The following is a 24,725-nucleotide window of genomic DNA, read 5'->3' on the forward strand; positions in this document are numbered from 1 at the left end:
TTCATCAATAGGTGTTTGAGTGGTGGAAGCAAGGGAGGATCAGCAACATGGAGGGCCTTTGGATAAATAATAGAATAATATTCATATTTAAATTTGCCTCTTGTCACTTTCATACAGCTCAGTTTTTCTAATACAGGAGATAGGGAGGGTTTTGCACAAGTAGAAACTGTGTGTGTGTGTGTGCGTGCGTGCGAGTTACAAGATAACAAGAAGCCTCTAACCTCTACCGCGAGGTCAGCGGAGACATCCAGCAGTCATATTTGAGGTTAAATGCTATGTGAAGGCAAGGTGCTTGGGAAAGGTTAAAGTGACTCACAGCGCATCTGGGTACCACACGCAAGTAACAAAAGAAAAAAATATATATTCTGCTTGACAGAGGAAATGTCTGTTGTCTTCAGTGTGATCCCTGTGGGAGGAGAGAAAAGCTACTGTATGCAGTCTGCTTGGCACAAGAATTCATGTAAGGATGCTGAAAGGATCAATTGTTCAGTCAGCTGAAAATTAATCAATGGCAGGTTTAATAATCGACTAATAACCATCATTTGCAGGTTACTGTATAGTTTGTGCCACTGAGCCTCGGCAAACCAAGGTAGTTTTTAAATGATGCAAATAGCAAAACGTCTTGTCAGCAACTGTGCACCTTCTGTAGACTGTAAGCATTTTTTAGTAAGGACATGTCATTTGACTGGGTCCAAAGTGCCCATGTCTGAGTGCATTTTTATGGACTCTATCAAAGAACGTCAGCTGCTGTGAGATGTAAACAACAAGGTGATCCGCCAGTGTTGCTATTGTGGCCATGTAGCTGAACTGTTGCCATGTTTGAAGTCGATTGTTGTTATTGATTGGGCCTTCTAATCACAGGCAAAAACAAATGAAATAAACTTGGAGTTCAGCAGAGCAAACTTTTGCCTTGAATGTGAATCGCTGCATTTTGTGAAATGCTTTTAAATGACATGCAAATCAATCGCCTTTAAAATCACAGTCTATGTAAAAGAGGATGAAATGTTTTTTTGTGTTTCTATTCCTGTAGCTTAACACAGAGCTTAGGTTGAAAGAGTTATAATACGAACAGAGGCAGAAAACAACACTCCAAATTTTCGTTTCTGCACGGCTGCAACACTTTCAGTGTGCCACATTGAAAATGGCCTCCCGTGAAGGGCAGACAGAGACCTCACAGAGCTAATCTTGATCGACTTCTCTGTGGCTACAGACTTCAATATTGAGCTCAGATCACAGAGGCAGCACTCCTGCTGTGTCCTGTTTGAAGAAGGTGCATAGTCAGATGGCTCCATTTCCACTGCAATGCATAATAACCTCTGACCTTTCGCCATCCATAAATGTATGTAAATGACCCAGCTTTACCGATGTAACTCTGTACTTTTTTTTAGAAAGGACTGTGTGAATCTGTTCTTGCTCAAGTGAAGTATTTATCGAGAACTACACCTGTGGTTTTGTACATCACATCTCCAGGCATTATATTTATTGATATCACAGTTTATGGACATATTGCAATAGTGTATTTATAAAGCTACAGACAAGGAGCACCTTATAAAGACAGCATTTTCTTGAGCAGTCATTGACTGGTTCACTGTCAGTGTGAAGTGGGATAGAATTCGTATTCCTTTTGAGGTCAAAGGAGTAATGAGCTTTTCATTCAGGTCATTACCACATTTTAAAGCTTGTTTTTGGTTTTTTGCATATATTGTAATTATGCAAGTTATTTAATGTTTTATCTAATTTTCCTCTTAGCGACATTTGCACCAAAGAGTGAAGAACAAAAGGAGCAAAACACAAAACAGACCGGCTGGTGCTGTGTGTGTATGTGTGTGATCTGTAGACAAATAGGGTGGGCAGACACAGACAGAGACAAAGCAGCAGAGGAAGAGGCCTCTTGCATTCTAATCAGAGTCCCCTGTTTTGTCTCCCAGGAGGCTCTCACCCAACGGTTGAGGACATTGTGTGTCTCATCAGCGCTGGCACAGATACTGAGTAAACACAAAAACACACAAGCACATACTGGCTGAGGAAGATGAGTCTGACTCAGGACAGTGGGGAAATATTGGATGCAAAAGATGGCAGAGCATTGTAGGACACGCAGAAACTGAGATGACCCCAATCGATCTCTGGACTGTCGTTGAAATGAAAAGCAACATAAACATGAATAATTTCAGATCAGAACCTCTGTATTTTGCATTGATAATGACTGCGGTTGTCTCTTCTGGTAGGTGTGACCTTACTTGAGCACCTGAGGACAGTCGCTCATTTCCTAATGTTACAAATGTCTTGAGGTGGTTGTTGCAAATGAAATGGGATGGAGGGAAGGAAGTTAAGATGACATTGATTCGACTGGCGTGATAAAATTTGATCACAGGGACAAACAGGACACACACTGAAGGAGCTACCTTTTTGTAAACTGAGTGTTGATGTGCATGCAGTAATTAATTACACGTTTTAGACAAGGATAAAAAAAAAAAAAAGAGCATCAGTGTTTGGAGCATTATGTTAATCATCAGCAAAGTCACAGCTACCGAAATTCACAACTGTATCACTTACAGCAATGAGTTTAACAGCTGTTACTGCTGTATTTGAGTTATGCTTCTCTACTTGTGAAATTGCAGGGCTTATTGCAGCATGATAAAAAAAGGAAGTCATGTTCTCTAAACATTTTTTTTTTCCTGAATCTGAGACAATGTGGTATCCCAGAACACAGCAGTGGATTTACATATTCAGATGTTACAAAAAACCCATTGAAGATACTTGGTGTGATGGGGTAAGCAGAGTAGCTCAGTAATCTCTTGATGAATGGGAAATCATAAGTTATGGCCACTTGTGCTACAGATTCATTAAAATATATCTGAATGGGAAAGAAATGAAATTTCAAATCCATTATTTCTCAGGAGAACTCTACAGTGTGTCCAAACTAACAGTGTGACTGTCAGTCACCAGTAAAATGCTTTACCATACACTTCTGTGGTCTTCACCTCACAGTATAATGTACTATACTGTCCTTGGTATAATTTAACTTTAACATGATTGTTGATCCCAGTGCTGCAGGTCATATAAAACACTTTATACACAATGCAACTCTAAATAAATTCAATCTATAGTATATCATCATTCTATAGGACAAGCAAATTTAACTGTAGGTCACAAATCATTTCATGGTCACGCCAAGGTTAAGGCTCATGTTCTCTCAATGCAATAATGAAACTACAACATCACAGAATTGCCACACAGATGGGTATTATGCAAGGACCTCAAACTCTCCCTGACTGAATACATTTCAACAGTCAATTCAGGCAGGACTTAAACCTAATCGGTAAATATAGTACACTAGAATGATGGATTTTCATGATGGCCACAGAACAAATAAGCATTAATTCTGCGTCTTTTGCTCAGTATGTAATTTTGCTGCGTAGATCATGTACGTCAGTAAAACATGCGATGTCCTAGTGCTGGTTAAGTTTAAGAGATAGGGCATATTCTAACTAATGATAATAATATTGACTATTAATATAATGTCTTTCGTTTCTCTCAAACACATTCGTCTACCATGACTTACTGCTGGGTCAGTGAAGGTCGAGCCTAAGCCTGTAACCTTATTTTAGTCTTATTTCAAAGGAGATAACCCCCACTAATCCTAACCATAGACATGCAGGCCTGGCACCGAGGACAAAGCTAAAGTAGTATGAATGAAAGGGAATGACAGACTCCAGGAACGCTGGGATGAGAGACTTTTTATTTTGGCGATGTTGACGGGTGCAACCTGGGAGTTAGACCTTCTTATGCATTCATTGCAACCTGGTTTGACATCTCAGCTCCCTAGAAAGGACCGGAAAAAGCCATGAACTGCCTCGTGGTGGCCTGATGGTGCCACAAAGAACTAAACTGCAGTGCAGAAAGTAGCTTCTGAGTGAAAGTATTAGCTTCCATTGCTCTTGCCATGCATCATATATTAGGGTGATTATTTTAAAAAGAAAGTAGGAGGCCAAGACAGGACAAGGACTTTAGTAATGATCTTTTTCCATGGTAACAACCAGCTTGTAATGATTGCTAGTTCCAGTTTAACTAAGAAAATAAAGTCAGTGGTATGGGTGCTACTCACCCAGGTGAGCTCTTCTCTCATCTTCTTCTCAGGTTTTCAACACAACACTGATGACCGTTGCTTTATGGTCATAATGGTCTCATACCCTGAACCTGCCACTGATTCTAGGGTAGTTCCATGGGTACATTTGTTGCATATGAGACTTCAAGTATAGTATGGGCTTCTTACAGCTGTGTAGTGAGCAGTCATTTGGCAAGCAGATGAAAGTTGTTATAAATTCAAACTTTCCCAAGTGGGATTCAAGAACATCTGACTTATGCTTCTAAACCTTTATAGGACAGTTACTGGATGGATGAGCATACTGCAGCTTCAAGATGTTTTAAAATTTCCACACTAGTCCCATGTGGACCCAGCAGCCAATCATAGGGCCCCGACAGGACAACGTATTGTGATGTTATATACATGTTTTATTACCATGCTATCCTCAGGGTTCAAATAAGGAAGATTGCTGCAGAAATAACAGAAGGAAAAGGCAGGAAAAATGAGAATTTATGCTATGAAACAGTAGTCTGAGCAGGAACTGATGTAACAAGGCAGTGCAAAGTATACTGGAGAGCAACCAAAGAGCATCCAAATCCAAATCTATGTTGGCTGTTGTTTCATTGCCAGTGTTTAAACATGCTAATCAGGCCATTCAGGTTCAGTTCACCGATTAAGCTTGTGTATTTCTGTAATTACAAAGAAGTTGAACAATTTTACTAGCGGAATGGAAAATGAATGGATGTGCCTTGCTCTTGTTTGCACTGCAGCTCAAAGAGCAGTAGCAGTTTTAGAAACACTTGTCATGCTTTATTCCACGGTAGATGAACATCCTTGTCTGCGGCATTGTAGAAACCTTCTGGACCTTGGAAACAGTGGTTTGACAAAATAATCTTAACGCAAGGTTTACTTATAGGCAAACCATCTCAGCAGTTTCAGCTGCACTCATCTTCTATTTGGAGTCCTAAGGGAGAAAAAAAGACAACTTCAGTTTATCCTATGAGATTTCATCAAGAGTGTTAGAATTCACTGACAAATGTACCTATAAATTTGTGGTGTTGGCACATTAGGAGATACAAATAACAATCATTCCCACTATTGGTTAATCTGAAGATTATTTTCTTGATTAACCAGCTAATTGTTTGGTCTATTAAATTTCAGAAAATAGTGAAAAGTGCCCATGGTGTTGTCTGCAGACATCTTGTTTTGTCCAACCAACAGCAGACAGACCAAAGATATCCATATAATGAAATACAGATACGTGAGAAGCAGAAACCAACAAATGTTACTTTTGGTTTATTAAAAAAAAAAAAACCCAAATGCTACCAAATATGAGTGTAGCTTTAATCTTGTTATAAAAAGCAACACATTAGCCTGCATTTAGTAACTCCAGTGTATGAGCACAAGGTCATACAGAGAAATCTGCCTTGTGTAAGATGACTTTATGACTGATAGCTGGATTTGTAGGTAATGAATGGAAATCCATGGTGGCCACAAAGACGGATTTTTCACCTCCGCTGTAACTGCTGACAGACACCATTCCCGAATACTCTCTGACCCTCTCCATCACTGCCTCATCTCTGATATCATTTCTCCATTTTCTCCCTCGATCAAATTGCAAATGAGTGAAAGCTCTGCCTCCATCAAAACACACACTGTTCCACAACAGAATGACACACGCTTGTTTTTAAATGACAATATTTCGTTTATTTTCTATATTTTAAAGGTTTATTATTTACAAACAAAATAAACAAAAAAAAAATCAAAAAGATTTTTTGACAAACACTGTTTGTCTGCATATTGTTGTAAGAAAGTTTACATTTATCTTTCTTTCATCTGTATCAAGTAACCAACTAACAGTTCATTTTCTCTAAGCCTTGGATTTACATGAATGAGCTGAATAATGACCATGTGAGTGGGGTTTAAGAGAACAGAGCAGCTTGTTGTAGCTTCTGCCCCTCTCTCCACTACGCATATCATCAGTAAACATATGAAACCTGTGGTCATCAAAACCAAATGAACATTTGGTTTGTCCTCTCTGGGCATTATTCTCAGTTCTTTTTGCATCTATTTTTTTTTTTCTCAAACCAACAAAACAAACAAAAAGAAATATACAAATATATGTGCTGGTTTGTTGAGAGTCTCTATACTGCTAATATGTAAGCTCATTAGATTGTGTTGTACATCACCATTAATGCCCATTCCAGTATGTTAGTTGTGATTGGTATAGTGAAAAAAGCACATAGTTGGGAAGCTCTCCCTCCAAAGGCAAGTATCAAAAACAGCACAAACCAACAGTGCTGCTATCCATCTTGACTGTGTACTAGTTCCTATACACTATGGCATATTCACAATTAAGCGCTTTCAGTTGTAAATAGAACATCTCCCCCCTCATTTAGAACCTCATACAGGATCAGGGCAGCACAAATTCTCGGGGATATTGCTCCCTTTCTAACTCATTCAACATCTAACCTAGCTGAAAGAATCTGTCCTTTTTTTTTTCTTTTTTTTTCTTTTTTTTTAGTAGTAAATCAGAAAGTGCAATTTAAAACAAAGACAATGACTTAGAATGTTTTGCTTTGGCCAGTTTCCTTCCACACATCAATATTCAACCCAAACATCAGTGGCTAGCTACAAAGAAAGGTATAAAGATTCTCCAAATTTGTCTCACGATATTACTGCAAGTCTAAAGATTGCACTTTTTTTTTAAACTGTACATAACCTCATTAAATATTCTATATAGCTTGACTGAGAATGTTAGAAAAGAACCTGCCTCTAGAAGTTCACATTGTAAGTAACGATACCAATTGGATAAACTGAGACATTTGGCCATCATCATTGCTTATTCCTTTCCTGTCTAAAAACACTGAGACATAGAACACATAGAGTATAGTAAGAATGAATGCGCAGTTGTGTGCAGAAGTGCCCCCCGTACGCACCGAGCTCACACTCTTAACAAAGGATGGAACATGGCTATAGTTTAGGCACAAATACTTAAGAATGTCCATGTGAAAAGTCAATGCTTCTGTTCACACACAGATAACGTCTAGGCAGACAGACAATGAACAAAACATAATCTAACATTACATTTAACGTCAACATTTTTGAGATAGTATCTTTTTAAGTATTTGTGACAGTGCATGCTTTCATGACATTGGTGGGTTGACTGTATTGGTACACTATCGACACAATCTGTAGCGAAGACTTCTAATCTTTTTAGAGCTACAGCCACTCTGAACTGATGGGATATTTGGTGCCATGAAAGCTGTGACTCTAAATAGAAATTTTGCATGACTGAGAGTAGAGCACTTTGTCACATTTGAATCAGAAGACCACAGGAAAGCCTTGAGCACAATGTACAATCAACAGTACGTGCAGGGAAATGACCTGCAAGTCGCAATGGCTGGCTTATTTTAGTAGAGTCATCAAATACTTTAGTTATTATAAGATTATAATAGCTGTAATAGAAATAGCTCTTTTCCTTTTTTTTCATAGAGTCACATTGTTCTGGCTTGACCTTCCTTCCCTGCCTCAGCATCAGTCCAGGTCAGTTTAGAGTGCCTAAGCCCACATAATGGATTTACATGAGACAGAAACCTTAATGCAAACCAGCATTTTTTTTCCCCTCCCCATTTCCAGCAGCACAAAATCCCCTTGGTGAAAATGTGCCCCTGCACACTAGAGCAACTCGATACCTGACGTCTTTAACTTAAAACGTATGTGTTGAAAATGTTGTGACAGGCTCTTCAACTACAGTAATTATGATATGACAGCGTACAGTACAGTTTTACTCATGAAGCAGATGAGCAAGCACTGAATATAAATTGTGGTTTAAAAAAAAAAAAAAAAATCGGTGTAATAAATCAAACATGTGAGCCTCGTTTCTGTCCTTAAACGATACATTTCATAAAGTAATCCATTTGACCTTTAATATTAACCAAAGAATCATTCTTAAAATGATCCTAAGCAGATTTGGGGAAAGAGGCGATAGAAAAGACATTTACTTTCAATAGGACGACTTTCAATTGTAGGTAAATATTGTATATGTTCACTTTATGTGAAATCAAAAACTATACTAGGATTAGGAATAGTATACAGAAAGAGAGAGGGATTCTTAAATGTCCTCCAATCAGGCATTTCTCAGCCTCAAGTAGTGCTAGCTATTGCATTAAGGTTTGTTTATCTCTTATGAAACATATGTATTTTGTCACTTAACCTTTGTCGCATATAGATGATATCCAGGTTCCTGATAGAAGTAAGACATTGTTATGATAGAGAATGCACCACACAGTATCTGTAAATACTAGATCTACAAAACTATTTACAGCACACATATAGGTAATCTTTATGTCACAGTCTATTGCATAATGGTGATAATCTTTAGTTTATAAATATTATAAATATACACAGAATTTTTAAGTAACATTACATAACATCTCAGCCATCTGAAATCAGAAATAGAAAACAATAGCATCCATCCATATCTTTCTCCACACTCCATTCTCCTTGAAAATAAACAAAAAAGCAGCATTTCTATTATCTGTTCCCTTTGGACCCATAACACTGTCATGGTTTGTATGTGAGCCGCTGTGGGGATATAGTGGCTCGGCAGACTGTATTTTCGTTGCTGAGAGCAACATAACACTTAGTTACAGTATTCATGTTGGTTTCTGAAATGAGGGTTCGGGAAATTGGTATGAGATTCATTTTCTGAGTGTGCTTTTTGAGATTAATTGTCAGAGTTACTTGCATTTGTTATTCCACAGTGGTGCCTAAAGCTGCTTAATAGGAGAAGATAATTTTCCTCTTCCTCCGTGTTAAAAAAAAGAAAAAAAAAAGAAATAGTCATTGTCAGAATCCACAATGCATTCCAGTTTAAAAAAACAGAAAGCAAAAAGAAAAACATAAATTAAAAAAAAAATCATACATTGTATATAATTCTTTATATTTCTCAGAAAGGAAGACTCATGTTTATACTACAGCTTTTTAAATTGCCATTGCCAAATATTGTTGTTGGATTTTACAGTCGCGGTTACATGCACCACACACACTCACTCTCTCACACATCCATTCATACAGAAATATGTGTGTGTAATATATATATATATATATATATATATATATATATATATATATATATATATATATATATATATATACACACACACACATATATATATATGATTAATATGGCATAAAAGAAAAAAAGATGTGTCTGTATAATATACATTCTTAAGTAGGGAGACAATGTGTCTAAAATATAATATAATACAAGGTGTGGATACTTGTATGTACAGGATTTCTATGAGGTTATTTCAGAAGAAAACCGGAGAGAAACAAAAATGCTGAAGTTCCTCATTTTTTATCTCTTTTGCTGTATCTCCATTTTTAAAACTGAATTGAAACGTGTTTAAGTTTAAAAAATGAAAAGGGAAAAATGGGATCATAAATTTGATGCAAAACGCATTTTGTCTTGCTCAGTCTCTGTACTGCTCAGGACAGAATCTCTCCTAGATCCAGGGGATTCCCTGTGCTGGGTAGAGGATGAGGATGAGGATGCTGCTGCCACTGCCGCCGCTGCCGCGGCTGCTGTGGCTGAGCGAACCGGGGGCAAAGCTCCTGACGACATCTGCCGGAATAAATTGACCCGCTGGGGCACTGTGGTGCGGATGCCACTCTGCAGACTCATTCCCTGGATCGCTGCTGCCGTTGGTGGCACGATGGAGGCCAGAGAGTCTCCTGAGGCTGGGTGTGCTCTGGGCCCCAGAGATGTGTCGTGTGGCAGTGATGGTTGGGAGGCCGATAGGTGTCGGACATCTCGACTCAAGCTGCCTGACTGAAGAGCCTGTGTGCTCTTGTGGATGTCTCCCCGCTGAGGTGAAGGGACCTGCTGCTGCTGAGGTGACGGTTGCTGCTGCTGCTGCTGCTGTGTTGCAGAGGTTGCAGCTGCAGTTGACGCAGCAGGCTGCTGAGCAAGCTGTTGCTGTGTGGATAGAGATGGTTGGGCAATGGGCTGCTGGATAAGTGACAGCTGGGAGGCTGTGGGCGAGCCGTACTGGAAGCTCCGACTAGCCAGAGGGGTCTGCACGGGCGGACTACACATGGCAGCCGTGAAGGAGCAGGGCGACATGATTGCTCCCTGCTGCTGGAGTGGGGTCTGTGGGTTGGTTGAGGAAGAATTCAGGTTGCCATGGGAAACACTGGGAGCAGGGTACATCCCCTGTGCTGCAGCAGCTGCTGCGGCAGCGGCTGGCAGCATGCGGGCGGCAGAGGCATTGGCAATAGCTGAAGCACTGTAGGTCAGGGGTACAGAGGACTGTTGGAGCTGACTGGTGCCGAAGGCAGTGGAAAAGGGTGCTTGGGCTGGTGAGTTAATGATGGAGTTTCCGGACATTGGTGTTGAGTTCATCCCGGTGACTGACTGTTTGCGGTCCACCATCATCACCATCTCCCTGTCCTGGCGGATAATCTGCTTCAATATCTCGTTCTCCTGTGTGTTGAAAACGCCGGCGTTCAGATCCTTCTGGAACTTCTGCAGCAGCAAGGAGTTCTTCTTCCCTGTTGGGGTGCAGTCAGGAGAGGTGAGCACATACAGCCATGGTAAACTTTGGTTGCACTAAACCACAGGAAAAGGGCAGGATTCAGGACAGTATTAATGAAGATGCAGCTTATATATTTCTGTGGGAAACTTTTGCAAATTGATTCCTTTGAACACAGACACCAAATTTTACATAGAGAAGATTCATATTCTCGATTCCACAAAATGTATAAATACACTCAACTAATTTCAACTTTTTGAATCTTACAAGCTGCATCTTCTCATGTCCACTAAGATTTTTTTGTATTGAATATAAAGTGTGAAGGACATTGAATGGTAATGACTATGGGCGGTATACAAGAGTGAAGGGACACATAAGGAGACAAAGATCACTGAAAGTGTGATGTGATAGCATAGACTGTGAAGGTGCTGATGTGGACAGTGAAGTAGAGAAGAATACTGATGAGTTGTACCCACACATCACGTTACTGGACAGTTTTTAGAAGAAAAGACAAAAAGTCTAAACTCTAGGAATAAATTTAGAGTCACATTCTATTTAAATCACAATGACAACTCAGCTAAAACACATCACAAGGACACTTAGAGTAACTTTTTTATAGTTTTTAAACAAGGTTAAATAAAAACAAGCAAACAAAGCCACAAAGTTCTATTCCTAATATACTACTGTACCTTACCATAACTGGTTACAGAAGATAAAAAATAAATATATATAATAATATATATAAAACTAAACCTTACACATCTTACCACAGAATACCGTGTTATCTTTATCATTAAAATTTGCGTGAAATTCTCTGGAGATTAGCATTTATTTGAGCAAAGTGTTAACCAATTTGTCTGCAAGATTATATACTTATAATAATAATAATGATAATAAACATACATTGTTCCCTTAGTAGAGTTAACAAATCGGTTTTGCTTCAGAGCCCATAGGCCTGGAAATCTTTCCCAGCCTGTCATAAGTCATGAACTATGATAATAAAGTTCTGACAAATGGCTTCTTTAAACACCAACCACTTTTGTGGTTTTGTGGTAAAATGCTAAGTGGTACTACAGACATGAAAGACGTTGAGTTATAAGTTGAATTATAATTTTTTTTTTGTTTGTTTTTTTCCCTGACAAGGATTTTTTCAATATTTGTCAATAATGATAATAATAAAAATCAATTTAACAGCTTTACTTTGAATGATTGGGTCCAAATTTATTGGGTTTCCTGTAAGTACTGTTGACCTTGTATATCGACAGGCTGTGAAGCATTGTTTGTCGGTAAAGAAGACAGAGTAGACTTTTAGTGTGCTGAAGGCTTTAGCCACAGTCAATCAATCATTAAGCTCCGTCCTTGACGACGGAAGAGTTCTTCCACCGAGTTTACATTTGCCTGACGGCTTTTCTCCTCAGCCTCAAGGCTGCCAGCAAGCCATCCATTCAGCTATAAGACAGGACTTTCACTGCTGCAGCAGCTGAAAATGGTCTGGTGGTGTTTTGTTTTTTTTGTTTGTTTTTTTTCCTGGTAGTTTCTCAGAATCAAGCTCTCCATTTGACTTTCACTTTGACTTTAACAGTCACTACAGGGTCGGGCAGTAAAGAGCTAAATCTAGCACCATGTACTGACTACAAGACTACTGTTAACTTACAAGGCTGCTTTCATTGCATTTTTAAAGCTGATGGGGTTAAACTCTGTAGATTGGAAGGACAACACATATTTATTATTACTCCAAACAGAACCTGTGAGGATGTGAACGTTTGCTTCTGAATACACAGTAGTTAGAGGGCTGTTGTTAGGATTTCAGAGCAACAGGCATCAGTTTAAAATTTTGTAATTTTTAAAGGAAAATTATTATTGTGGTGCATTGTAATGTGTATATTGCACATTACAATGCACCACATACAGTTTTCTAAGACAGGCAGAAGAAATAACAGCTTATACAAATTGCACTGTAACAGGCTTTCAGTAATGTATTACACTGTGCCATCTGTCTTATCTGTTGCTGTCTCTGCTGCCCTTCTAGATTCTTCTCTGGCTTTGTCTTATATCTCTCCTCCTCTAATCTCTCTTGGTCTTATCATCTCTGTTATTCAGTTAAGGATGTGCAAAAGATAAACAGCCACTTACTAAAGAAATTATCAGACGTTCAGAGCTATATACACTTACATTTAAGTTATTTTAAGCAAATTATTATCTTCTCCTAGAAATCTTTTTCTGTACCATTTCCTGGCTTTATGGATAAAGGCATGAAGGCTATGATGGCAATGAAAGCTTCTTGTGCATAGGTAGAATTGATAGGTCTATTGTTGCTGCAAAAATTCAGTTCACTTTAAAACTGAATGGCATGACTTAAAAGACTGAGTAACCAACTGCCAGTCTGGAAACATTTTAGTACCACTTACTATTACCATGATTTTATTTTGTGTCATGATACAAAGCTTGTTCTTGTACATTTATTGCGCTGCTCTGACCACTAACTCATAGTGAAGTGAGAGGCAAACAGATATTTTGCAAAACCCAACTTATACGGTATATTTTCTGTTCAAAATATTTTGCCAGTGGTCATTTCTGAACATTTCTACAAAATGCAGATTCCCTGAACTATAAACTCTGTCTGACTTAAAATAGAAACAAACAAAAATAAAGAAAGAAAGAAAACAAAGAAAAACTAAGAAACAAACAAACAAAAAAACAACATGAAGAAAATGTAAACACCACTTATGGGTAAAGAAAAGGTTCCTTTTTCATGTACAAAACCTGTTATATTGGGAAAAAAAAGATCAGATATGGGTCAAGTCAGCATTTGAAAATTAATACAGTTATAGCACTGTAGTACTAATATGCCTTTCCTGGCACAATGGAACCAATGAGGTTAGTACAATATAAAAACTTCACCTATCAATATGATTTGAAAAAAATCATACATTAACCCATATCTGAAAAAAACCTGGAACAGCTTGTAAGCCAAGGAACACACCAAATAAAACAAACAACAAATAAAAAAACAAAACACAAACATCACAACAATTACAAACATCATATAAATAATAAAGGCCAAATAAAAGAAAGAAAGAAAGAAAGAAAACGAAACATTTTGAGATGCATTCGAGGCTTCACAAAGAAATTACACATTTCCTTCACTCATTGTGACTTACAATGCAGTTTGACAAATCATTCACCAAAACCTCTTATAAATAATTTCTTTTCTTTTACAAATTATTTCAGGAGTTGAATTTCTTCAGTTTCTTCTTCTTGAGGGTTATTTACTACACCATTACTAAAGAAATTGTTAGAGAGGGTAGCTGGTGCAAATGTGTGTGAGAAAGTGATTCTTAATGGATTAAATAAACTTCTGCCCTCCACATGTGGTCAACGTGACATTACTGTAGCTCAATAGATGAGGCTGACGTTTGTCTGATTAATAGTGTCAATATTGTCTTTTCCCAAATTATTTCTTATTGAAGTCAGACAATCAGAAACAAATATTTTCCATTGGTGAAAACATGAACAAAAAATGAAATGGATTTTCTGCATGTAACAAAAACTGTATGTGGCATTGCATTAGTAAAGGTTTTACTAATCTGCAGACATGGTTTCATTTGTGAATACACTTTGAACAAAGGATTCAAAGATTAAATAAAAATGTCACATCGATAGAGCTGAGTATGTGTTCATAATCCAGCTGATTATTCTGTGAAAAATCTGTTACAAAAAAACATGGCATGTAACACTGAATGAATAACACTCTTTGTTTCTTTGATTGTCTTAGTTGTTGACATTTTGAATGTGTCCATCAAAACATCTGCAGGACTAGTGTGGGTGACTTGAATTATGTGTCACTGATGCAGAAATTAGACAGTTAATGTAACCTTCAGCAAGAGGTCAAACTCTTGGAGGATGACTCTGTGACCGGATCCATTTAGCAAGCCTCTATAGGTCAATTTGTCCCTGTTCGAACACTGGAATTGGAATAAAGTGTTTACCTGATGCCTACTCGTCGGCCAGGACACTCTTGAAAACGAGATGTGCTCGTCTCAAGACGGACTCCTGGTCAAATAATTTTTAGATAGATAAAAGATAATGTCAAATGTGCAACACGTTATTGGTTTCAAAGCATGGTTACTTTTTTCTTTCCTTTTTAGAGCAAGACAAGCATGTAACCAAATGCAGTTCATATATAGAAACGATACAACCAGCACGGATCATGACAAAGTATTTTCCCTCGTATGAGACAAAACCCCCTTCATGGTTAGTCTGAAAGGATGGATCCAATCTATATCACTCTGAGAGGTGTCAGTCAGAGTGGGCAGCTTTCATTTTCTAACATTTAGCTACAGTGAAAAGCTAAATCAGCTGGTAGCTCTCATAAAAAGGGCAAATGTAGATTAGCACTGTTGAGATTAAAGGGCATACAACATGTTGTGAAAACAACTTCACACACTTCAGTACAGGGCAAATATGGATTATGGGTGTGTGCTTTTTTTTTATATTAGTCCAAAAAATACAACCTTATCTTCTGTGAATTATGTTCATATGTAGCTAATTCACAATTAGTTATTCATGTTCAATTCTGATGCACGAAATAGTGTTACATTCATATAGCACAAGGAACAGTGGGTGCTGAGATCTGCTTGACTGGAAGTGTAAAGAGGGAGAGATGAAGGTTTTTGTCCCATATTAAATTAGTATTGTGAAGCACTGTAATATTTAAACATGACCACATTCTTTGCCTCAACTGTACCAAGTAGTTTTATTTGCCTAGCACTAACCACACCATAGCCGTGATTTAGTAAGCATGAGTAGATACTGTAGGAATAAAAAATACTGAATTACAAACTGAGTGTTAACTTTTGCAGACATAGTTTAAACATTGTGTAGTGTCAGATATTTTGATGTAATCCAGTCATCCAAGCAACTTTTCCCTAAAAACATAGTTGCATATGAACGTAATTCCAAGGAGGAAAGGTTGTCTCAACAGTGACACACATCTGTTGTTGGATTCTGATTGACTTGGAGAGGTCTTGTTCCAGATCTTTTGTTCACTGCTTGTTTCTGACTGGCCTGACACTACAGAATTTCGAGTGAGTCAACACTTTAAATTGTGGTGTGCCTGTGTCCGGCAAAATAATACACAAATACAAAGCCATGACAAAGAAAAACAACAAAAACAGATAGAAAAGTAGATACAGACTGCAAGCTAAACCACTGATATGAGACAACATTGGCACACTGTCATTATGGAAATTCAACTAGTTTTGAATACAGGTGATATTATTGTTTTGTGGTTAATATAATAAGGAAATAAATAAAATACCTAAACATTATGTGCTATAGCAGTACTAATAATGAAATAATAATGCAGCGAAATTCATTATAGATTTTTATGTTTCAATGTTAAAGATTTTTTTTTTTTTACAATATAATAATTATAATAAAGATGATACACTTTATAAATTTGCAAATAACATGTTGAGGCTGTATCCTCCTGACTTTTATTGGTGTTTATTTTGCCAAGTCAGTCTGAGTGATCTGTGCAGAAGTTGATCAAATAAAGGGGAAGAGTTTTGTTTGCTAGTTGCCAGAGGTGGAAATGCACAAGTCAGACTTGTACACTGTTGTCGTAATATTCATAGCACACCAACATTAGGATTGCCACATACTTTGCAGCTCTCTGCTATCGCCTTATCGACAGCACACAGTAGCTACAAAGAACCACTACTGTAAGAACTGTGCTGTTTGCAGGTGTTCATACTTTATAGTTTACTTTGAATCTGTACCTTTCAAGTTTAGAAGAACTGTCATTTTATTGTCTGATAAAACAGGTTGAGACAACTGTGATGCCAGATCTTAAAATAAGCACAGTATCCAAGACATCGACACATGATGAAAATCTTCATCATTATACACTTACAGTATATTCACTAAATGCTTTTTTTCCTACTTGAGTGTGGCACTGACATATGCGCATGAAATGTAGGAGTAACAAAGTGTGCCCTTAAATTTATGAATAAAAAACATTATAAAAAGCAAACATTATAATTTCAAAAAGAGACATATTTCTAATGAAGCAAAATATAAGCAAAGACAAAGACAAGTGTTCTACTTCTTTTTAGACACTTTCATATCATCATATGATCTTCTACATGTTTAATTTATCGATGTGTCAGTTCCAATCAAAGTGTTAGAGCAGACCGAACACATGTACAGGAAGGAGTGGGAGAATGTGCACAATTAGGGTCAATGCAGCCAATTATTGCCCTGTTTGTGTTACATACATGTGCCCCTTTTTAAACTGTAACAAATCTATGTGTGTCTTATCACTTACTTTATTACAACTATAATCTGCTATGGCCAAGTTCTATCTATCAGACAATAAAAATAAGGAAGTATAGCTGATCATGTAGTTATAGTTGAATGAAACTACAGGGCCCTGCCTCCTCCTGTTAGCAAACTGGGCTGGACCTGGTGGATGTGGGAATAAACTCCCTTATGTCACCTGGCCCTGCTCCTTGTTTCTTTCTATGGGGTTTGTGTCTGATTGATTTTGACAATTCTGATATGGGGTGGGGTGCTGCTCATACCCAGGAGTGCAGATGAGTGGAAAGAGGGCCAGACACACATGCATGTGAGGTTAGCTTCCATCCACTCGCTGTCATCCAGTGGGGGGGGTCAACACCAAACCAACGAGGGGGCGACCTGACTCCCTCCCAGACAGCGACATGCACTGCCTTCCAGTTAATCCAACCACAAAACGCTACTTTGGTTCTTTAGAAGGATTAATGCTGGTTACAAAAATTTTTCTTTAATGTTATTTAAGACAAAAAAAAAAGGACTCAAGAAAGAATAAAAAAACAGATAGCATACAGGTCATGCAGCACAAGATGGCAGACACAATGCTTTTATGAAGAAAGAAGGCAAACGAATACTGATAAAGACAAGACAACAAGGCACGATGACAGGCAAGAGAGTCGACCAACCAGACAGGACACTTAGATGTAGGCAGGTCTTACCTATGCGGTCCAATCGGTCAATGGCAACAGTTTCAAAAGCACGTCGCATCATGGGGTACTCTTCTAGCACCTCATTGAAATGGTCAACAGAGAGAGAGAAGAGTCGACAGTAGGTGTCTGCACGCACACTCGCTGTTCGTCTGCCCTTGGTGAGCAGACAGATCTCTGTATGGCAGGAGCACAAAGGAAAACAAAGAGTGAGAGCATAAAAAATTTAGACACATGAAGAAGCAGTAACTGCAGTGGAGAGTGCAGAGGGACATAAAGGAAATCATCCCAGTAATTACAGTACAGATTATCATATAGATGAACCTTGAGTGGGAAAAGGTACAGAAGCAGAAGCTAATGTGAATGTAAATAAAATGAGAAGCCCATCAGCGGTGCCATCACTTGCATTACACAAAGATAATTCATCATCCTGCAGGGAGCTAACAGCCCCATAATATGATACAGTATTCAGCTTTACAAAAAAAACCTGCCAGGCATCACTGCATCACTGCATCAGTGAACTGGATCTGTTCTCAAATGTAACTTATAACGAAACAGGGGTATGGTTACATACTATTCCTGCCATCCTGTTCAGTCACTGTAGTTTCTGACATGACATGAAGAGAACATGTTACTTTGTGTATAGAACAATGCATCAAAACAAATGACATTACAAATATTTCCCTATAAATAGAGGGAGTAAAAGTAAAAAGTAGAATCAGATGCAGACAGAGAAGTAAAGGATCTTAAAATTCTACTTAGGTACTTGAGTAAATGTACTTATTTGCTTTCCAAAGCTGGTCATCCTTATTAGTACACCACACACTGGGCAGTTCACAGCGCTCTGCTCAGGCTGGTCCTTCTTATAACTACAGCAGACATTGACCCTAAGTCTAATTCAGTCCAGTTTATTAGGACGTGAAATAGTAAGTATTTCTCTTAGTGGGGTGCTTATTATTGCTAATTCTCATTCCGGTAATAGAATCTTTAGAACAGCGATTAGATGACTGCAAAGTGAACTCCTGTCGAGAGGAAAAAAGGGATGCTTTTGGTTCAGTAATGAAACCTAAAATGCTAATGACGTTTAACTTCTGTTGTCAATAACAACAGACCCAAAATCCTGTTTCTCACAATGACTCAATGATTGCATCGTTTTATTTATATGAGCATATTTTCTGCCGGTAAAGAATTTTCAAAGTGAACTGAATTTCCTCTCATAAGCACGGTATTTATCTTGCACTAAATACATGAATATGTGTGGTAGCACCTGACATCCACTGCCTGATCTCCTCTGTGCTTTCATGACCCAGCGACACAAGGAGATAAGTGAACAGTCGCCTATATGTCCAACCCTTATTTCTTCTCTTTATCTTTCAGCTGTACATTAATCAAATGAACCATCACATTCTATGTGTCAACATTCCTTGGTTTCTGCTCAGTCCTGTTCTACCACCAACACAGCTCAACCTCCACCCACATTTGCACTTCTGTGCAATCTACAGCAGAACTTCCATCTTAATTAAATCGTTAAATGTTAACTTGTGGTGTGATCTTTCTTGGCTGTGCCATGAGCTGTCATGAAAATAGAGCACAGATTGTGCAAGATGTGAGAGCAACACTCTCAAGCTGTGGGTGTGAATAAGGTGTTAGTGCTGTTATAATGGAAAAGCTCCCTGTAAGTGGTAGCTCCGTTAACACAAGAGGACACACATAGAAAAGGAGAGACAGAACGAAAAACATGTGTCTTGTTAAATGGAATTTCACAAAGGGACAGAAACAAGATAGAAAGACAGATAGTGAGTGGTTGGTCTGTGTTGGTAAAAATCAGACTGTACTCCCAACAAGCTCGTATGACATTCTGTACAGTTACTTCAAGATGTGAACGCATTGCTTGACAGTGAGAAACAGTAACCACCCCCCCTCAGATTGCTGCCTGCCATAGCACTAAATGTGGACTGGTGTTATGTACAGTTTTGAAACTTGTTACGGTTAAAAGCTTCTCTTCCCTAAAGCACCAGAGGCTTCTAATTACTGTTTTGCCATTTCACTTTATATTGTTGTTGTTGTCAAGCAACCACACTGCTCCATAACTGAATTTTACCTCTTTCCTCTGGTGGAATAGCAGCTTCAAACGGTGTTAATTCATCCTGTCAGACTACACTGAACTCCAGTTGCGAGAGATTGTTGGAGAACACGAAAGCTCCATGCTGACTGTATGTCTGTATTTTTAGGCTGTGCTTACATCCACTGTATGTCCATACAGCACACATTCTCCTGCCTTCGTGTGTGTATGTGTGTGTGTCCCTGGACAGTGTGTTCTTGCTGAGATGAAGTGGAGGAATCGTAACACAAAGAAGTAATTTCATGCTAAAATGGCTGCTTTTTGGAAGATACTTCTGAGGCTTTATATTAGATGTGCAACAATAACTATTTCAATGTGCATATGGGAGTGTTCGTAAGACAGACTTATTAAGATGTGAATCTGTTCTGGTACGTGACAAAATTAACAGAATTTCAGTTCGGGAATGGAGAAACGTTTAAACCTCTAAGGGAATCATTAACCCTGTTACCTGGAAGACTGATGTGTATGCATGTATGTTTCAAGGTGTGTTTGTATGTGTGTAACGCAAAGCTGTGTTAACACTTTACATGATGCGGTTTGACACGTGTCTGTTGCCTTGTCACAAAGCATTACCGTTGACCCCAGGAGCATTGTGGATGATTTTCAATCACTCCATGTGTCACGTACTCTCATGGCAACCAGCTAACCTACCCCATCTCCCATCCATGACTGGGTTGAAGAGAGTCCCACATGAGTAAGACATTCAAGTGCAACAGGGATTTTCATCCACTGTCATTGTCCTAGCATTATACTCTATTAGTCCCTCGGCCTCAGAGTGACTTCACTACAGAGCTGTGGTACCAATATGTAATCCCATTCACGGAGGCCCAGGAGTGATTACAATGATACCTTTTTAGCATGCAGGTGTGGCATTGACCATTGTTGGAGGTGCTTTGTGACCTACTGTCCTCATAGATGTCCTGTTCATTACTATGCTAATAGCTTCCTGTTTCTGGGCTCAGTTTTGTTAGTCTCTCTCCCTTCCTCTGTTTCTGTCTCAGTCCCCTTCGCTGATTTCTCATTCTGGATGCCGTTTGGCCTGGTTGTGAGAGGAGTGTGAATCATCAGAGAAAAGGGGACGAGTGAGGTGCCTGGCACAGCCAGCTGCTCCCAACTCTGTACTGATCTACTAACGCCATACAAACAGGTAAAAATACCAGCTGGGCAGAAGACAAGAGCAGGTGGCCAGGCACCGTTAGAGCACGGCAAAATGAGCAGTGCACCCTTTGTTATTTGAGCAGATACAACACATATTTTTAATGAAATTATTAAATCATTAATTAAATGGGGACATCTACTGTTTGTTCTCCATGTTCTCTGTATGCTTTTCCCTTTTCATTGAGCTGGTTTTAGATGCTGACATGATCTTTCACTGTAAACTCTCCTTTGGCTACTCTCTGCACTTAATGAGAGCATGCCAGACAGATGCAATACAAACACACAAAAAATAGTTGATATTTTGAGGTATAACCCTCTAAATGTTTCACACAAGGCTCAAAAAACATAATCCAAAAATCCCTGAAAAGCAGTAACTGTCTAGCTGCCTCAGTGCATATTCTGGATTTCTAAATTTGGTCCCCAGAGGTCAGTGCAGTGGAGGAGTTCATTGAGACTCCTGTTAGTGAACAGTCTAGCACTTTATCTCCTGCAGGGAGACTAGCAATTTGCCCATTTTTACTGCATGCTTCCATTATGCTTCGGCCCAGAGATGAAACAGTCACTCTGTTAGTCAATTAATCAGCTGGTAACTATTTAATAATCAGTTAATAGTGTCAGTACTTAATAGAGTCATTTGTCAAGGAAAAATACAAGCTTGCTGTTTTTAGCTTATAAAATATGGCCATTTCTTTGTGTTATATGATTATAATTCAACAAATTTTGAAGGGTTTGTGCTGTTGCTTTGACAATAAATGCAATTTGAGATATTGTATATATATATATATATGTTTTTTGGACAAAACAATGCATCATTTAATAAAAAAAGAAAATCAGTCGATAAAGAAAATAACATTTAGCTAAAGTTCTACTCGTCCTTGTCTTGCACAAGACTAAAAGTTTAGGCTTCCTAAAGGGCCTAATCATTTTAAATTTAAATTCTGTTACTCAAGCTTCAAGCTATCAAAACACAGAATTACTTAAGATAGCTGGTTAAACTGCTGGTGGTCTCTTTCCTTTTTTGTCTCAAACTGATTGATAAATGCACCCTCACTTCCTACCCGTAAAATCCATTTGTCAGAGCCTTATTGGTCGAAGGTTTTAGCCTGACAATGATTCTTTACCAGAATATATCTGAGCTACAGACCAGAGGATGAATTGTTTGAATGAGATGTACTGCCACATATCTTACTGTATGACATGTCCACTCTATGCTGAGTTTAAGATGCCCCTTTCCTCCGGCAATCCCATATATAAAACAAGTAGCTTTGCAAACTGAGTGCTGTGATGAGAGAGTGTGTGACAGCAATCTTGTGGTTTGAACAAGCATGAGAAAAGACGACTCATTTCTTTCTTTGATTCACTGCCTTCCCTTGCTTGCCTGTGAGACATGAACTGCATGCAGCAGACACACCAAAAGAAAGGTATTCTTAGACTCCTCAGCCTCTTTCCATAGTGGGGATGAACTCATGAGATAAAATATGCAAGAGCCTCTAAAATAGGAAACTTTGCTTTGCTTCCACATAGACACCACAATGTCTGGCTGCATTTTGTAAAGAGTAAGCAATGTGCAATGAAATTACATTTGACATTTAAAAAATTAATATCTGTAATGTTTTGAAGAGGGAATGGTACCCGAGCTGAAGAAAAAAAAAAACGAGAGAGGACACAAAATGAAAACACAGCAGAAAATAGAGCGATTGAACAGCTTCTGAATTTACACACAATGAACATCTACAGTAGCTGCTCTTGTTAGTGCCAAATATATGCAGCAAGGACGTAAGGAGGGGGAGAGGAGTTCATGCGTGTGTGTGTGAGGGTAAGGATGGGGGAGGAACCTCTGTGTGTCCTAAGGGATGCCTGATCCATGCCTTGGCCTACTCTAACAACCAGATGAGAGGTTATGTAACTGCGGAAGCTGACTAACGTCCAACACTGGTTAATGAGAATCTACATCTACAATAACTTAACTTCAAACAGCATCAAACGCGAGACCTCAGGCTAGACTTGTGTCTCAATATATAACTGTATGAACGTACTGAAGGAATGCATGTGTGACTGTGAGCTCGGTGCTCTTGCATAGCAGCAGAAATGTAGAACTCATGTTTGCAGTTTTGTGTGAACATTTATAAAAAGCAAATAAAACTGACAAAAATCAAAAACATAATTTGACAGACTGACTTGACAGACTTTTTTTGTTTTGTTTTGTTTTGTTTTTTGTTCTTACCTCCAAAATAGGATCCATCAGTCAGCTTCATCTCCTTATTGAACTTGGTGATGACACTCGCGACACCATGTTGAATGAAATACATCTTTTTCCCGACTGTGCCTTCTCGGATGATGTAGTCATTGGGTTGAAAGACCTCAAACTTCAACTTGCTCAGCATCCCTGTCACAAAGTTGGGGTCTGCGTTGGCGAACAGAGGCATGGTGGCCACAAGCTTACGGCAATTGAAGTTGACAATTTCCTAGTAGAGGCAAAAGGAAACAGATGAGATAATGTCATAAATAACTCTTACTTCTACCTAAAACATGGAAAATGAGCATCGGTTAGGTAGTCGGACACAAAACACCACCACAAATCCTTCATCTCTGCTTCTGTCATCTGCAAGCATGAACGAATTGGATGCATATTGCTGCTTTATCCCTAATACTTCTAAAGCACTTCCCATCACTCCTGAGAAGAAACTTTTTGGCACACAAGTCAGATCCTGATGAGTTTGCCCTCTGGTGCCGGCTACAGGCCATCTCTCTGGTCTCATCCTGTCCCCTCAGACCCAGCAGGAGATTAGGAGCTTGTTGTCTGTTTACCCACACATCTCTGTTGCTGTGCAGATGGAAAGCTGGGGCACTTGGCATCTGCGGCGGTGTGTTGTTGACCCCCCATGAGGGATAACTCTCCTCCAGTGACAACAGGACATTAACAGAGAGATAACCAATCTCTGAGACACTTGCTAGCAAGATGAGGACGACGCAAAGAGATGTTAGCTCAGCCTCAGATGCCGGTGTCAGCTAATGCCACGGGGCTCTGACCTCAATCATGCACCAGAACTAATGAATTAGATAGTAAGCAGTTTTCATGCCCAGCCAGGAGTCCTCTTGGGGAAACAATCTTTGGCTATGCCTATTTAAAGATTTGTCATATGGTGGAGAATAAGAGAAAGAGAGACAGAGGACAGGAAGGGAGTGGGACAGCAGAACAGCAAAAGAGTCTGGCTAATATGAAGTCTCCTGTTTGCGGATTGTAGCTGATTAACTATAAAATGCACATTTTTCACATTATTATATTAATATATATTTTATTCTTTCTCGTTACTCCTTTTACTACAGTCTGAAAATCAACCAAATTTTCCTTTTCTTTTTCATACTGTTTGTGTTTGCTTGTGTGTCTTGTACATCATGCTTTTTGGCAGCTAACAATCAATTGTTGGATGTCAGAGTGTCCTTGAAAACAACACCAAGGAGAGTTTTTAAAGTGGTTTCTTTCCACAGCTGCATACAACCAAAAACTGTCTGTGACTGATTACTGAAGGTGCAAGGTGATCTTCATAGAAAAATTAATACAATCAAGTTGAGCATTCTTGGAAAGGATTTGCAGACATGGGGTAAAATATATTTAAAAATATACTATATTATATTTTTTTCCAAGTATATATATTAACTCTCATCACAACAGATCTTCAGTTTTATATTAACATTGTCCATTTCTGCACACCAGGATGGTTACTGATATTTTTGCTGTAGTCGTTATATTTGACCCACCCAGCCCCAAAAATGTGAGCCCAAATTTGTTTTGTAAACTGAAACAGCGTTGTCATGCA

At 38.7% G+C, this 24,725-nt stretch overlaps 1 protein-coding gene across 1 annotated transcript in view; it reads right to left on the reverse strand.

Annotated features, from left to right (window-relative positions):
* Positions 1–9,527: 9,527 nt before the first annotated feature.
* The window catches only part of LOC121195552 (potassium/sodium hyperpolarization-activated cyclic nucleotide-gated channel 1), a 59,729-nt gene continuing 44,531 nt past the window's right edge, over positions 9,528–24,725 (reverse strand). The window contains exons 6-8 of the mRNA XM_041059093.1: positions 23,132–23,372; positions 17,640–17,804; positions 9,528–10,642 (exon numbers count right to left, since the gene is read on the reverse strand). Of these exons, the coding sequence (XP_040915027.1) occupies positions 9,528–10,642; positions 17,640–17,804; positions 23,132–23,372 (1,521 nt within the window). The remainder of the gene's footprint in view (positions 10,643–17,639; positions 17,805–23,131; positions 23,373–24,725) is intronic.

This window comes from Toxotes jaculatrix, chromosome 16 (genome assembly GCF_017976425.1).
Source record: "Toxotes jaculatrix isolate fToxJac2 chromosome 16, fToxJac2.pri, whole genome shotgun sequence".
Lineage (NCBI taxonomy): Eukaryota > Metazoa > Chordata > Actinopteri > Toxotidae > Toxotes > Toxotes jaculatrix.